General features: G+C 45.0%; 1 protein-coding gene across 1 annotated transcript; it reads right to left on the bottom strand.

Annotated features, from left to right (window-relative positions):
- Nucleotides 1–882: 882 nt before the first annotated feature.
- Nucleotides 883–3372, bottom strand: LOC119965247 (C-X-C motif chemokine 10-like). The gene is made up of 4 exons (XM_038795733.1): nucleotides 3201–3372; nucleotides 2920–3049; nucleotides 2748–2825; nucleotides 883–1498 (listed from the first exon to the last, which is right to left on the bottom strand). The coding sequence occupies exons 1-4, from the start codon at nucleotides 3262–3264 to the stop codon at nucleotides 1483–1485; spliced, it is 288 nt and encodes a 95-aa protein (XP_038651661.1). The 5' UTR covers nucleotides 3265–3372; the 3' UTR covers nucleotides 883–1482.
- Nucleotides 3373–15806: the final 12434 nt, after the last annotated feature.

Raw genomic sequence — 15806 nt, 5'->3', positions numbered from 1 at the left:
CTCCACCCAAACTGATTCTACATTTTGATCCTCTGAACCAATTTAATTTATCACTCATGTACTGATCTCATCCTTTGTTAAGAGTTACCCCAATCATTTTTCCTTTCTCCCTGTGTTTCTGAAATGTCCAAAAAGCCTTTAATGTTCAGGGCCAGCCATGTCACTTTGCAACCATGGGTGCAATTTAATTCAGCCTGTTGCGGCAGGAACCATGGCAGCCAGGCCCACCTACTGGCAATCAATTATTACAGCTGAATTCTCATTGGAACTTTCCATCCATTTGATTCTTTTATAACCTGTCAAAAATGTTTTCACAAGCGATTCTTGGAGTGGATTTATTTTTTCTGAAAAAAGTCTGTGGTAAATTGACCAAAAACAACTTTCTGGTCAGTAGGGCAGCACGGTAGCACAGTGGGTAGCACTGTTGCTTCGCAGCTCCAGGTTCGATTCCCGGCTTGGGTCACTGTCTGTGTGGAGTCTGCACGTTCTCCCCGTGTCTGCGTGGGTTTTCATCGGATGCTCTGGTTTCCTCCCACAAGTCCCAAAAGATGTGCTGTTAGGTGAATTAGACATTCTGAATTCTCCCTATGTGTACCCGAACAGGCGCCGGAGTGTGACCACTAGGAGCTTTAAACAGTAACTTCATTGCAGTGTTAATGTACGCCTACTTGTGACAATAAAGATTATTATAAAGATTATTATTATAATTTGTGAGATCCCGTCTCTTTTAATTTTCTTGGTGCTCTTGCTAATTCAAGTTATACCCAATTGAAAACGGAATAGAAAATGATGAGTAATGACAATTTGATAAAGCATGCTGCATTTGTCAAATTGGATTGTCAAAATATTACAATTATGTATTAAATACAAGAACACCATCAATGATCATCAATTGTCCTTTAATACAATACAAACATCACAATAATTCCAAAAGTTACATAATATATTTTCTTACAAGAATACCATAAAACTGACACAATATAAAAGTAACCATTCACTTCAAAGGTCACAGCATGTCATGAACAGTGACAAAAACCAGGAAAATTCGGAACTTGAAAGCTTTTGGGCAAAAAAACCCAGCTGGAATCCTAGGGATTAATGTGAGGCTTAAACCTTTATTATTTTGTTGTACCTAATCTAAAATAGCTTATTTGTACCAAAATCTGTGTCAGCATAATTATAAACGAAAAAGTGCAGCCACTGAAAAAGACAACAAATTGGGGTTTTATAACTGCTTAAGAGGCAGCCAATTTGTGTTGCACACAGGTGCCTGAATGACACTGAGTTGTCAATCAGCAATGATTGTCCAATCTTTTCGCTACAGGCAGCTCAATTAATTAAATGTAAAAGTAAGAATTCAAAGCTTATACGAAATCAATGATTTTTTTCAAGCATCTTCTGATGAACAGATGGATTTCAAATTTCTGTGCAATTGGAGCACTCAGCCAGCAATATAAGAATTCCCATTCGTCTGCAATTTGTTCACTGGTTGATTTTCCTGTGAAGAAATGTTGGATTAGTATATTGAAAAAATAATAATTCCAATGATCGAATGTAATTAATTTTTCAGATATCTTTTCTAGTACAGTTTTTTAATTCAGTTGAAAATGAGTTGATCACCAAAAAAAAGCCTTTCCTAATGATAATCTTTATTCGTGTCACAAGTAATCTTACACTAATTCCGCAATGAAGTTACTGTGGAAATCCTCTAGTCGCCACATTCCTGTGCCTGTTTGGGTAGACTGAGGGGGAATTCAGAATGGCCAATTCACCTAACAAGCACATCTTTCAGGACTTGTGAGAGGAAACAGGAGCACCAGGAGGAAACCCACGCAGACACGGGGAGAACGTGCACACTCCGCACAGACAGTGACCCAAGCTGGGAATCGAACCTGAATCCCTGGTTCTGGGAAGCAGTAGTGCTAACTAAACCTCATTTGACTGCACCTTCCAAACATGTGACCTCTACCACTGTGAAAGATGAGGGGAGTTGATGCATGGGAGCATCATCACCTGCACATTCACTTCCCAGCCACACATCATACTGGCTTGGAATTATAGCGGCATTCCTTCACTGTTGCGGTGTCAACATCCTGGAAATCCCTCCCTAACAACATTTTCATATGGAATGCAACATTTCAAGAAGGCGGCTCATCACCACCTTCTCATGAACAATAAAGGGATGGACAATAAATGTTGGCCTCACAAGGTTCCCAAGAATAAATTAGAAATAAGGGGCCTCAGTCTCCAATTGTCATTAACCCAATTAATATGAAATTGAACCAATAAAACAAAAACATTAATACTGAACAATTTAATAGTTTCATTGGTATATTCCAGTTTCCAGTCCATTTCTTTGCAAAGTAAATACTTTATTAATATAGCGAGCTTTGAAAAAGTGCCCACTAATAGTACCGTTGAGCCAAAGAAAATGAATACAATTTTAAAAGCCTTCCTTAACTAGTACAATCATCAGAATAAGACCATTTCTTCCTGGGGTTGTGGTTAATGTTGTTGCTATGGCCCAATTTAGGCAAATTAAATCTGCAATCGTCATAAAATCGTGGAAAACATGAATGCAAGAGGTATCCGTCTTAACTCACATTTAAAATCTCTGATCTTTTATGTTGTTTTGAATGATTTCACCTAGATTGTACTGATTTTAATTGTGTAAACAATCTAGCCTGTTAAATCGCTCCTGTTTACAACATTACGCACAAATATGTTTACATTTCTTACATACTTACTTTCTCATAAGAGCAATCATTTTCCTTCCGACATTGGAGTCAGGGTTCAAGCATATCCTGCGATTTTGCAAGTTGACACTTTGGGAAGATTAAACCACAATTAATTGAAAGTCATTTCATCTTAATATCTGTTTATTAAGTACAACCGTAAATAAGAAAAACAGTGACTTACATGATCTCAATGTTTGGGCACAGACCCTGTTTAAAGAAAATTTTAACATTGGTGATCCCCATAGATGGTTGCAACTCTTCTGCATGCTTAATGCATCTGCAACGTCTCTGATTAGGCAAGCGTGGTAGAGCTGCAATAGGAAACAACAGGCTCTTAAACTTTCATTGACAATTCGTAAAACCCAGTTGTGTTAAAATACAACAGAATTGTAATCCATAACATTGTATTTTTACTGTTAAATTCAGAATTAAAAGGATCCTATAATCCTAAAAGATCCTTACCATCTGCAAACACCAGGCACAGAGCAATGATTGAAAAAACAGTGACTGAGGTTTTGCTGACCATTTTTCTACCAAGTCACTCCTACTTTCCCTTCGGTGTGAGATTCTTCTGTGCAGAAGCAAGAGGTGAGAGGTTTTTTATATACTGTCTTTGGGGTTGTAATGACATCAAGTGTTCCACACATACCAAGATTAAATTTGTCATCGGAATTTTTTTTTTAAACTACAGCAGATATCACTAGGTTGGTGATTAGAAAATATTCCAAATCCCAGTATGGGTGAGATTTGAACTCATTCAAAACCTACCCATTTGCATTTCCTGCTATTAAAATTAAGGGTTAAAATGAAATAGTGAGATTCTTTGTCACGTTGAAATGACATAAATGGTAAACAAAATAGCATTGCTGCTATGAAATTTGCTTGCCAATTCATTATACTTAAAATTAAACCAACAGAAGGCCATTGAGCATCCATAGCAATGCATGAAGTGCTGTGCGTCTTGTAATCAGGAGCTGAATTCTGGGATCCGCTTGGTGCCTCTTCTACTTCATAGCATTATAGAGCTCACAGTGCAGAAGGAGGCCATTCAGCCCATCGAGTCTGCACCAGCCTTGGAAAGAGCACCCTAATTAAGCTCAAACCTCAATCCTATCCCCATAACCCTGTAACCCCACCTAACATTTTGGACACTAAGGGGCAATTTAGCATGACCAACCCACCTAATCTGCACACCTTTGGACTGTGGGAGGAACCGGAACACCCGGAGGAAACCCACGCAGACACAACGAGAAAATGCAAATTCCACACAGACAGTCACCCAAGGGTGGAATTGAACCTGGGTCCCTGGAGCTGTGAGGCAGCAGTGCTAACCACTGTGCCACCCTGTCGCCCCTTTCATGATTTCTAATGAGGACCAGAAGAATGTGTGCTTTCACTGAGAGTCTGTGCACTTGTAATGTGCTATTAAGGCCCTGAGGAAAATGCAATTGGGGTAATAGTTGCATAATATAGCCACAGTACCTGAACAAATCTCCACTCAGCATCCTTATGAAATGCAAGCTGCCGTGATATCATGGTTGTGTTATAATTTGCTGACTGACCTCCAAGGGTCTCATTAGTATATAAATGAATGTTAGAGTCGGGTGACCTCAGACTGACTAGGGAGCTGGGAGAGAGATAGCAGTTTGTGAATGTTCATACTGCTGTTCATCTATTGTTTTATATACATTTGACCCACAGTTAAAGTTAATAAATCATTTATAGCTTTAGCTACAAGTGTTCTTGTAATATAAATCAGGCCATCCGGCTAGCTCAGTGGTCAACACTGTTGCTTCACAGCGCCACGGTCCCAGGTTCGATTCCCGGCTTGGGTCACTGTGCGGAGACTGCACATTTTATCCGTGTTTGCGTGGGTTTCTTCCAGGGTGCTCTGGTTTCCGCCCACAAGTCCCAAAAGAAGTATTGTTAGGTAGTTTGGATATTCCTAATTCTCCCTCGGTGTACATGATCAGGTGCCGGAGTGTGGCGAGTAGGGAATTTTCACAGTAACTTCATTGCAGAGTTAATGTAAGCCTACTTGTGACACGAATAAAGATTATTATTATTGTAATTATACATGGTACCAGGGTTGGATGGTATTAAACACTGAGAAAAAGCTATCAGCCTGCTATGAGGTCCACAAAGATTTGAAGATTTTGCAGTCTGCAAGAATGAACCACATGGAGCCATTGAAGCCACCAATGAGTCTCAAATGTCATGGAAATGTGGACAGCAACTGCCGTGTGTTTAAACAACAATTTAGTCTGTTTCTTACTGCAGTAAATTTAGGAGATCAATCAGAATCGTGTACCGTAGCGATGCTCCTAACAGCCGCAAGGCCCGAAGCAATTGCGTTTAATACGTTTAAGTTTGCAAATGATGAAGATAGGAATAATTTTAATGAAATATTGCAAAGATTTGATGAACATTGCACCCCCAGAAAGAATGAAATTTATGAACGCTATCTGTTTAGATCATATTTACAGAAGACAGATGAATCCATAAATCATTTCATCACTGATATAAAGTTAAAACCTGTACTCTTTCTGCGATGGAATCTTCCATTCCAGGGAATGGTTGCTGAGGGAATCGGAGCTGACCTTGGAACAAACAGTTAAGATTTGTCAGGCTCACGAACTAGCAGCATAGCATTCTAAAATGTTTCTCAGTAATGGTGATGTATTCTTGGAGGGAAGCTCTCCGGTTGCTGCCCTTTTTCATAAAAGGTGGGATACTTCCTGAAAATGGTGGGAAAGTTGCTGCAGCTGCTCGCACACCAACAAACCGGTTAAAGATCAGGACAAAATAGTTCTGTGTGAAAGATGTAGCCAAAGACACAAATTAAGACACTGTCCAACGTTTGGCAAGTTTTGTTCCAGATGCAAAGAACAAAAATCACCTTGCTCAGAAATGTTACTCTAAGTTCAACCCCAGATCAGTACCACAATGGAAGACACAGTCTCCAGTGAGGGAACATCACAAAAAATTCTCCCGCACTTAAAAAATGCAAATTGATGCTCCATTTAAAGTAAATGCAGTTGATGAGGACAAATGGCTGCTACCACGTGACGTGAACGGTACAGTGGTCCAAGTGAAATTAGATACTGGTGCCAAAGCAATTTAATCAGCATGCCTGATTTTAAAAATCAGCCAATTGGAAGAAATCACAAAATACCTCAGAGATTATAATAGTTCAAGCATTAAAGGTTATGGTGCTTGTGAACTGAGTGTGGTGGTGAAGAACACCATTTATTTTGTCCGATTCTGCATTGTCCGAAGGCTTAGATTCATTATTAAGTCATCAGTCCTGTGAAGAATTAGGTCTAGTACAGTTGGCATATAGCATCCAAAAAGGATTGGATCAACACTTCAATGATTCTGAGAACATTATCAGCAAATTCAGCGATGTGTTCACAGGTTTTAGTGCACTGCTATTCACCAACTAAGTACAATTTGAAGAAGATGCATTATCTAAAGCACCGATATAAACTAAGTATTGACATTGCTTAAGTTGTAGGTCTGCATGTCAATCTCATTTATACCCTACCACCCATATCAGATATGAAACCACAAGTTTGTCAAGAAGATAGAAGAACCTACCAATGGGGTAAATGCCATGGTATGTGTGGAACAACAAAATGGTGATACTCATATAGGCATGGATCCCAATGATCGCAACGAAAAAGTGTACATATTGTAAAACAATCATTACAGAAAGCAATGGACAGCCAATCTGATCCATATTTCATGAAATACGTTACAAAGCGTTACCATTGTCACATGGTAGATCGCCAGCAGAGTTACTCATGAATAGTAGGTTGCGTAGCACACTTCCCTATTTGGAAAAGGATGAGAATGCAGAGGTACTCCAGGAAATGCAAAACATTAAAGCAAAACAGAAACAGTTCTATGATAGGGTGTCTAGAATGTTACCACCTCTGAGTAGTGATGACATTGTGAGAATAGAAAATTCAGGCAATTGGTCGAGAAAAGCCATTGTACTTGAAGTAGCCCCTCATTCCCACAATGTACAGGCAGAGAAAGGGTTGGTTTTAAGAAGAAATTGTTGAGCACTCTTGAAAACCAGAGAAGACTTTCACAACAACGTGATGGATGACGAATCTGAGCAGCCCGGTCAAACTTTGAGAAGATCAACCAGACTCAGAGGAAAACCTGATCGACTCAATTTGTAGATTTGGACTATTTGTACATGAAATGAAATGAAAAATGAAAATGAAAATGAAAATCACTTATTGTCACGAGTAGGCTTCAATGAAGTTACTGTGAAAAGCCCCTAGTCGCCACATTCCGGCGCCTGTCCGGGGAGGCTGGCACGGGAATCGAACCGTGCTGCTGGCCTGCTTGGTCTGCTTTAAAAGCCAGCGATTTAGCTGAGTGAACTAAACCAGCTCACATATTATGTTTGCTGTTCTTCTGTGTGTATGTTTTATATATATTTATTTGTTAAACCAGATTTTAAAATATTTAAAGAAAACAATTAATACTGTTAGACTCTCAGGCTAATGATATCTCATGTAAATATATTGATGATAATATATTAATTTATTCCTTCAAAGGGAAGGGGATGTCGTAATATCACGGTTGTGTTGCAATTCACCGACTGACCACTAGGAGTCTCATAGAACATAGAACAGTACAGCACAGAACAGGCCCTTCGGCCCTCAATGTTGTGCCGAGCCATGATCACCCTACTCAAACCCACACATCCACCCTATACCCGTAACCCAACCCCCCCCTTAACCGTACATTTATTAGGACACTACGGGCAATTTAGCATGGCCAATCCACCTAACCCGCACATCTTTGGACTGTGGGAGGAAACCGGAGCACCCGGAGGAAACCCACGCACACAGGGGGAGGACGTGCAGACTCCACACAGACAGTGACCCAGCCGGGAATCGAACCTGGGACCCTGGAGCTGTGAAGCATTTATGCTAACCACCATGCTACCCTGCTGCCCCTGTGTATCATCGGTATATAAGTGAATGATAGTCAGGTGACCTCAGATTGATTAGCGAGCTGGGAGGGAGGTTGCTTGTGCATGTTCATACTGTAATTCATCTGTTGTTAAACAGGGCATGTACTTTGTTAGTTTGTTGTCAGTCGCTGCTGAGTTTGTTTCCACTGACTTCAAAATTGTTTTGAGGTTTCCAAAACTGAAATTACTCAGATTCTCCAGACTGCACCCCATCTGCTTTCTTTGGCAATTTCTCCAGGGAATAATATTGGTGCCTCCTTTGTATGAACGAAGGCTATTCCTCTGGGATTCCTCTCTTTTTGAGGGTTCTGTAGGAGATGGATCAGAGAAAGTTTGCTCAAAGGTGTGTTTAAAAACTGAAGCAATTAGGGAAGAATTATGCTGTTATCTAGTCATCTGAAAATGGCTGGAAAATCTGAAATGTTGTACGAGCTGGAGCTGCTTGAGGAGGAGGGCGAGCTGCAGCAGTCTGCAGCAACGGAGCGTGCAGCAGTGGAGCATGATGGGAGGCAACCGCTGAGGATGGAGATCTGGCTGCCCAATAGGCTGAGGAGGAGGAGGTGCAAAGGAGGGCCTCCATGAGGCCTCATGTGTATCGGCAGCCCCTGTCATTCGAGGATCTGCCGGTCCGGGCATGCCGTCGAAGACTCCAGCTGAGCAGGGGGACAGTGCGACATATCTGCCAGGTACACCTGGCACAGTGGGTGAATGGAGGAGGACACCCGTTCCCGGTGGCCACCAAGATGACGGTCGCGCTGAACCTTTATGCCACGGGGTCCTTCCAGGAGCCAAGTGGGGGCTTGTCCGGGATCTCACCGAGCTCGGTGTACAGGTGCATCTGCGCTGTCATGGAGGCCCTAAATGCCCAGAGAGCATCCATTTCAAAGTGGACGAGCCCACCAGGATACCCAGGTAGCATGGTTCGACGCCATCAACAGGATACAGGCCGGGGGGGTGGGGGGTGGGGGTGGGGGGGGGGGGGGATGATTGACGGGTGCATGTCACTTTATGAGCACCTGCAGTTGACTGGCCACTCTACACAAAGGGGTTCTACTTGACGACCGTGCAGCTGATATATGACCATCAGGTGCACATCATGCACGTCTGCGCCCAATACCCGGGTAGTGTGCACAACGCCTTTGTCCTGGCACATTCAATGATTTCCGGCCTCTTCAAGGCGCACCCCCAGCTGGGAGGTTGGCTCCTGGGTGACATGAGTTATCCACTGTTGACGTGGCTGATGATGCCTACCCGGAGGCCACAGACATACGCAGAGATCCGTTAGAATGATGCCCACGCCCCGACCAAGGGAGCGAAGGAGCAGTGCTTCGGCATCCTGAAGATGTGGTTCAGGACCGCTCTGCAGGGGCCCTCCAGTATAACGCTTAGCAGTTGGATAGCATTGTGGTGGCCTGCTGTGTTCTCCTCAAAATTGCATAGCAGAAGGTGATGTACTGGAGGAGGATGAACATCAATCCTCATTGGATGAGGAGGATGGGCAGATTATGGGGCCTGGGAAGGCAAGGGAGGCCACACAACGTATGCACCATGGCCAATGCGCACGGGACGCTCTGATCACCTTCAGGTTCACCGACTCGTGGGGGGTAAAGGCCAGGGGCAGCGGCACTGCATTCTGTGCCCCCGCCTGCAGCCCTCTCCGTGATGTATACATACCATATGATGGGGTTGCAGGTTCTGGGTTGGGAACATAACAGTGGGTATGGCCCACGGAATGGAGGACGGTGTCAACCCGCTCTGCGATGAGAGCTGGTGCTCCGCATCGATCGACCGACAACGCTGACTCCTGCCCATGGTAGCACTTTTCACCAGACAACTGGGTGGTCACTGCATGTGGGCTGGCCATTCCATCACACGGTCCCATTGAATTCCTGGGTGGGGGGGGGGGTGGATGGGGTGGAACACTGGAGGGGTGAGCACTGGCTGAACTGCGGCCCCTAAGCCCAGCCCACCCCCAACATCCAGCCAGCCCAGACTAGCCCACCCCTCACACCCATCTGACAGAGCACCGAGGCAGGTGGTAACATTGTGAACAGGTGTTTATAAATTCAAAAGATATAGGAGTCGAATTAGGCCATTCGGCTCATCGCGTCTGCTCCACCATTCTATCACGGCTGATATGTTCCTCATCTGCTACCTACAGTGCTACAATGAAATCGATTGTGTTCCACGTGGCGCTGGTGCGAGCCCCTCAACAGTCGCTGAATTGGTCCAGGTGCGACACCAGTTTTGCTGTTGTGGATGTCCACGAATTCCTCCTCGGTATTAACACTTAGTCTCAGGAACAGAGAATCCGCCCCTTGGGTTGAATGGGGTGGGGGGTGGTTGGGGGTGGGGAGTGATCGACACCTTATCGACCACTACCAATGCAAGCTCACCTGTTCCAATGAGAAGAAGGTCTTGTTCCAGGAGGCTGTATATGGCAGCAGTGTCATCCTGGGAAATCCTGAGTGTCCTGAGTCACCGGTGCTCAGAATGCAACTGGTGCTCGTGCTGATGTTGCTGCTGCTGGTATTTTTGGTGGTAGTGTTGCTTGTCATCTTGTCCCTCATCAGAGCTACAAGGTAGAGCTGCATACGTTGCTGCCATGTACTGGTGAAGGCTTGCAGTCGGGAGGTGCAGCTGAAGATAAATGAAGTTCAGGGCAGGTGAAGCAGCTTCACTCACCTGTCAAGAATTCTCAGAGAGAAAAGTGCTTTGCACAACAATCGTTCACCTGGCCATGGCTGGAGCTGTTCAGTGTAAATACAGCCTTTCAGTCTTGTTAGTTTCAGTAAAGAAGCTCTTCTCACTGTGCACTCATCTTGGTGACAAAGCCGGAGTCACTGACTGGTTGGGAAACAAGTGCCCTTGCTCAGAAATCCGTAATTGAGGATTAAAACAGAATTTAATTACCTATTATGGTATTTAAATGCCTCACCAGGCAGATGAACAGGGACTCCCTTCTGACCGGCAATCCAGCCTCAAGAAACCCAAAGTAGGTGTGTTGATATTGGGATCCAGGCCTGGTGTCACTTTTTAAGGCATTCAACCCCACAAACACACCTAAAGCTGCTTCTGTGAAAATTCCACCCCAGGAGTCCCATTTCTTCCAGTCAGTGTCTATACTTTCTTTAATTATTCAAGTGATGTGGGTTTCACTGGCTAGGCCAGTGCTTGTATTACCCATCCCTAATTGCCCTTGAGAAGGTGGTGGTGAGCTGCCTTCTTGAACCGCTGCGGCCCATGTGGTGTAGGTGCACCCTCAGCTCTGTTAGGGAGGGCGCTCCAGGATTCTGACTCAGTGACAGTGAAAGAAGAATGATATATTTCCAAGGCAGGGTGATAAGTGGCTCAGAGTGAAACTTCCAGGTGGTGGTGTATCTGCTGCCCTTGTTCTTCTAGATGGTGGGGGTCAAAGGTTTGGAAGGTGATGTCTAAGAAGCCTTGATGAATTTCTGCAGGGCATCTTGTAGATGGGATGCATTTTTGCTACCGTGCCCCTGTGATGGAGGATTTCCAATGCAGCTCTTCCAAAGTGATCAGGCTGCAGGACCATGTCCATTTTTCAGATTCTCATTGAAGTTGTAAACTTTCATTTCCTGCAATGAAAGAATTTGGAGGGTTCGGAGTGTGAGAAGTGAAACATGTGGAGAGGCTGGAACGATAACATTTGGGGAGTACAGTTGTGAGGGATGGATGCGAAATGGCGCATAGGTAAGTGTGAGTGTCAGTGTTGGCTTTTCAGGTCGGGATTTATGGCTGTGCCTGGAGACAAACGAATGAGTGAGTTTTCTGATGTGTTGAGTAGAGGAGTGCTGTCCAGAGGAATGCTGGGCAATTCAGAAAAATGTTGGTGGGCACCTGATCTATTGGCATCTTGCCAAACTAAATGAGGTCATTGAATCTTTTGTGGCACTGAATCCTGGTAAGTGGTATCACACTCCTTCTGCTCGCAGCCTCAGCAACCGTCAGTCATGTCTGCTTTGTGAGAGCTGCACACCTCTTCCTTCTGGAGGATTGGACCAGATCTTCTGCAAAATGTCAATCATTGTCAGATAGTTGTTCTACTCAAACGTTTCCTTGCCTATACGCTGCTCCGCATTTCTTGTTGGGTCCTCCAAGTCCAGCTCCTTCAGAAACGCGGACAGCAGTGTTCCATTGCACTGCTGTAGGGTTGGGTGGGGCTGGATGACACGCCCCTTTTCCATGGTACTAGCTGCCATGTGGTAAATTTAAATATCAAGTGTGAATGTTTGTGAATGGGTAAATGCGTGAAAGGGTGAGTGAATGAATGAATGGGTTGGGCGGTAGGATGGTTAGGTGGGTGAGGTAAGTGAACAAGGGTAGGGGAGAAAGGTAAGTGAACAAGGGTACGGGAGAAAGGTGAGTGAGGTTGTAGGTGGCTCGGATGCAGGTAGGTGAGGTGACAGGTGGGTAAGGTAGCAGATGTGCAGGGTTGTATGTGAGTAGGTTGGCAGCTGGGAGGATGGCCGTTGGGTGCAGTGACAGATTGGTACTAGTGGCTGATGGGTAGGGTGGCAGGTGGCTGTGATGGGTCGGAGGTAGTCGGGTTTGGCCGAGTCAGGTGAGCTAGTCAGGGTAGGTTGTGGGATTAGTCAGGTGTTTGGGGGGGGGTGTGAGGGGAATAGTCCGGTCTGTATGGAGGTGTAGTTGGGTTGGGTCAAGTGGGGGGGGGGGGGTAGTTGGGATGTCGGGTGGTATTGCGGGGGCTGGGGGGGCTCAGGAGGACTTCGGCGGGGGAGGGGGGTGCTGGGGCAGTCATTGGGAATGATTACTAGGATTTTTCTGTTTAACATTTCCTGGATAACTACTCAGGTAAGTCTCACGGAACTGTCTGAAGTATCTAACTCCAGCTCAGAGTAGGAGACATTCACGAAGGCTACTAGGGAGCAGGGTAATTGCCTGTCATAAATTCAAGTGTTCCGGACAATTACCACAGATGTCAGTATGCTGGGACCTCTGCTGGGTCCTGATGGCCACTTTAGGTCCTGGGATTCCTGGGGTCCAGTCCTGCTGTTGGATGTATGATTGGGGTGGAATCTTTAGAGAACTGATTGCTCTGACCTGACTTTTCCCAAACATTGGAGGTTGGCTGATTTGGTCTCAGTCGATGCAGAGACCAGAATATCTGGGCCATTACTTCCCTTCATGCCTCCAACATGATGTCCAGGGAAGAGTCCAAGAGTCGGGTGGGGCAAGCTTTCCCCGTTCTTGCCATGCCTGCACTTCTCACATTCCCTGAGAGTGGAGAATTTGGAATTGGCATTTTGCCATTCTCTTGCAGGAGTGGCCTTGTGGACAACCCAAAGACACATGGAAAATTTGAAAAAACTAAGGATTTCTAAGCAATTCCTTGAATGATTCCCATTAGGTAAATGGACGCAGTGACTCACACTTAGGTCATACTTTCATGTATTCCAGCATCTTGCTGGTCTACTTTTCCCTAGCCAGCGAAAAGGTAATGAAAATCTCATGGGATTTCTGTTGGAAAGTTTAATTCAGAATCACACCCCAATATTACCCCCCCCCCCCCCCCCCCCCACCCCATTACCCAACTTAAGCGGATTACTCCTAAGCTCAAAAACGTGGGATCCAATGCTTTGAAAAGTAAAAAAATCAAGTCAATCTTTATTTAGTGCCAGGTTCATCTCTGTATGACTAATTAACGCTGAATTAACTTTGTTTTGGAAGAACATGATGTAGTCATTTGGGATAGCCACTCACAAAGGGAAATATGGCCACTTGCAAAGAATCACGGGAAATATGGCCAATGCAGGATCCAGACAAACTCAGAGCTGAAGTGTATATTTGCCACCAGAGAATCAGACACTATCGAAACCCCCAGCCGATTTGCATTCTAATGGCCCATTTCCCCAGGACAAAAGACTTGTACTCAGGTATCAGATACAGATCGGCGCCACTTCCTCCACCCAGGAAGCCCAAACAGCCAAGGTCAATGAGCGTTCAGGACACGCCCAGCCATCAAGGCACCCGCCTCTTTATTGGCTCAAATCGAAGGCAGTAATCGAAGCCTGCCAAATTATTGGGTCCAAAGCTAAGGACCACCCAAAAGAGCGCAAACCCCCCCAAAGGATAAAGAGAGACACTGCCATGTGTTCGATCTCTTTTGGCCCTGGCACACCGGCACTCTTCGGCCCGGCCTATACCTGAAGCCAACCGCAGCACCACGACCGGAGGCAAGTTCAAGATCAACGATCGCTACCAAACGAATGAGCCCAGAAGAACCGAAGTTACTTCTCCAGACCCAGCCACTCCAGATCCGAACAAAGGCCTTGTTCCTCTGCCAAAGCAGGTGCTTGAAGTTAAGTACAGGTTGTTGTAGTGTTAGGTATAATTTAGCTTGTAGTGTTTTTCTGTTGCATGTGTGAGTTAATCTTGTGTGTAAATAAACTATTATTGAACTTGAACTAACTGACTGGTTGTTGGGTCTTCGATCGATATCCAGTTGAACCTTGTGGTGGTATCATTTAATACCTGGCGACTCTGAAAGCAGTATCCTCATTAATAACGGTCAGACTAATATCTGACTAAAGTAGATACCCCAGACTTGGCAACACTAAAGATTTAAATCGCTTATTGTCACGAGTAGGCTTCAATGAAGTTACTGTGAAAAGCCCCTAGTCGCCACATTCCGGCGCCTGTCCGGGGAGGCTGGTACGGCGCCTGTCCGGGGAGGCTGGTACTATCCCACTATTGGCGATGCCGGTGGGATAGTATTCCACTCATTAAAAAGAGCAACATTATTGGCGTCTCCCGTGCGAATTGGTAACAATGATTACTAAGAAGCAAAACGATGACTAAATATTCACTGGAGTTTCCCATCAATAGAAACAGCATGAATATGCATCAAGTCTGATCAACATCAGATAGATAGATAGAGAAATACAGCACAGAACAGGCCCTTCGGCCCACGATGTTGTGCCGAACTTTTGTCCTAGGTTAATCATAGAATTTTGGACACTAAGGGCAATTTTTCATGGCCAATCCACCCAACCTGCACATCTTTGGACTGTGGGAGGAAACCGGAGTACCCGGAGGAAACCCACGCGCACACAGGGAGGATGTGCGGACTCCACACAGACAGTGACCCAAGTCGAAATCGAACTTGGGACCCTGGAGCTGTGAAGAAATTGTGCTATCCACAATGCTACCGTGCTGCCCTTAAGAAGAATTTAATCTACACTCCATTATTCTACCCTAATCCATGTACCGATCCAATAGCCGCTTGAAGGATCCTAACGTTTCCGACTCAACTACTTCCACAGGCAGTGCATTCCATGCCCCCACTGCTCTCTGGGTAAAGAACCTACCTCTGACATCCCCTCTATATCTTCCACCATTTATCTTAAATTTATGTCCCCTTGTAATGGTGTGTTCCACCCGGGGAAAAAGTCTCTGACTGTCTACTCTATCTATTCCCCTGATCATCTTATAAACCTCTATCAAATCGCCCCTCATCCTTCTCCGTTCTAATGAGAAAAGGCCTAGCACCCTGAACCTTTCCTCGTATGACCTACTCTCCATTCCAGGCAACATCCTGGTAAATCTCCTTTGCACCTTTTCCAAAGCTTCCACATCCTTCCTAAAATGAGGCGACCAGAACTGCACACAGTACTCCAAATGTGGCCTGACCAAGGTTTTGTACAGCTGCATCATCACCTCACGGCTCTTAAATTCAATCCCTCTGCTAATGAACGCTAGCACACCATAGGCCTTCTTCACAGCTCTATCCACTTGAGTGGCAACTTTCAAAGATCTATGAACATAGACCCCAAGATCTCTCTGCTCCTCCACATTGCCAAGAACCCTACCGTTAACCCTGTATTCCGCATTCATATTTGTCCTTCCAAAATGGACAACCTCACACTTGTCAGGGTTAAACTCCATCTGCCACTTCTCAGCCCAGCTCTGCATCCTATCTATGTCTCTTTGAAGCCAACAACAGCCCTCCTCTCTATCCACAACTCCACCAATCTTCGTATCATCTGCAAATTTACTGACCCACCCTTCAACTCCCTCATCCAAGC

Source organism: Scyliorhinus canicula, chromosome 4 (genome assembly GCF_902713615.1).
Source record: "Scyliorhinus canicula chromosome 4, sScyCan1.1, whole genome shotgun sequence".
NCBI classification, from domain to species: Eukaryota; Metazoa; Chordata; class Chondrichthyes; order Carcharhiniformes; family Scyliorhinidae; genus Scyliorhinus; species Scyliorhinus canicula.
Note: the sequence above shows the minus strand (reverse complement) of the source record. Positions and strands in the feature narration are given on the sequence as shown.

Excerpts from the sequence above, each read along its gene's own strand:
- LOC119965247 (XM_038795733.1), bottom strand. The coding sequence starts at position 3,264 with ATGGTCAGCAAAACCTCAGTCACTGTTTTTTCAATCATTGCTCTGTGC. Across the intron at positions 3,050-3,200 it reads GTGCCTGGTGTTTGCAGATG|CTCTACCACGCTTGCCTAAT; the intron begins GTAAGGATCTTT and ends TTCCTATTGCAG. Across the intron at positions 2,826-2,919 it reads TGCCCAAACATTGAGATCAT|TGTCAACTTGCAAAATCGCA; the intron begins GTAAGTCACTGT and ends ATCTTCCCAAAG.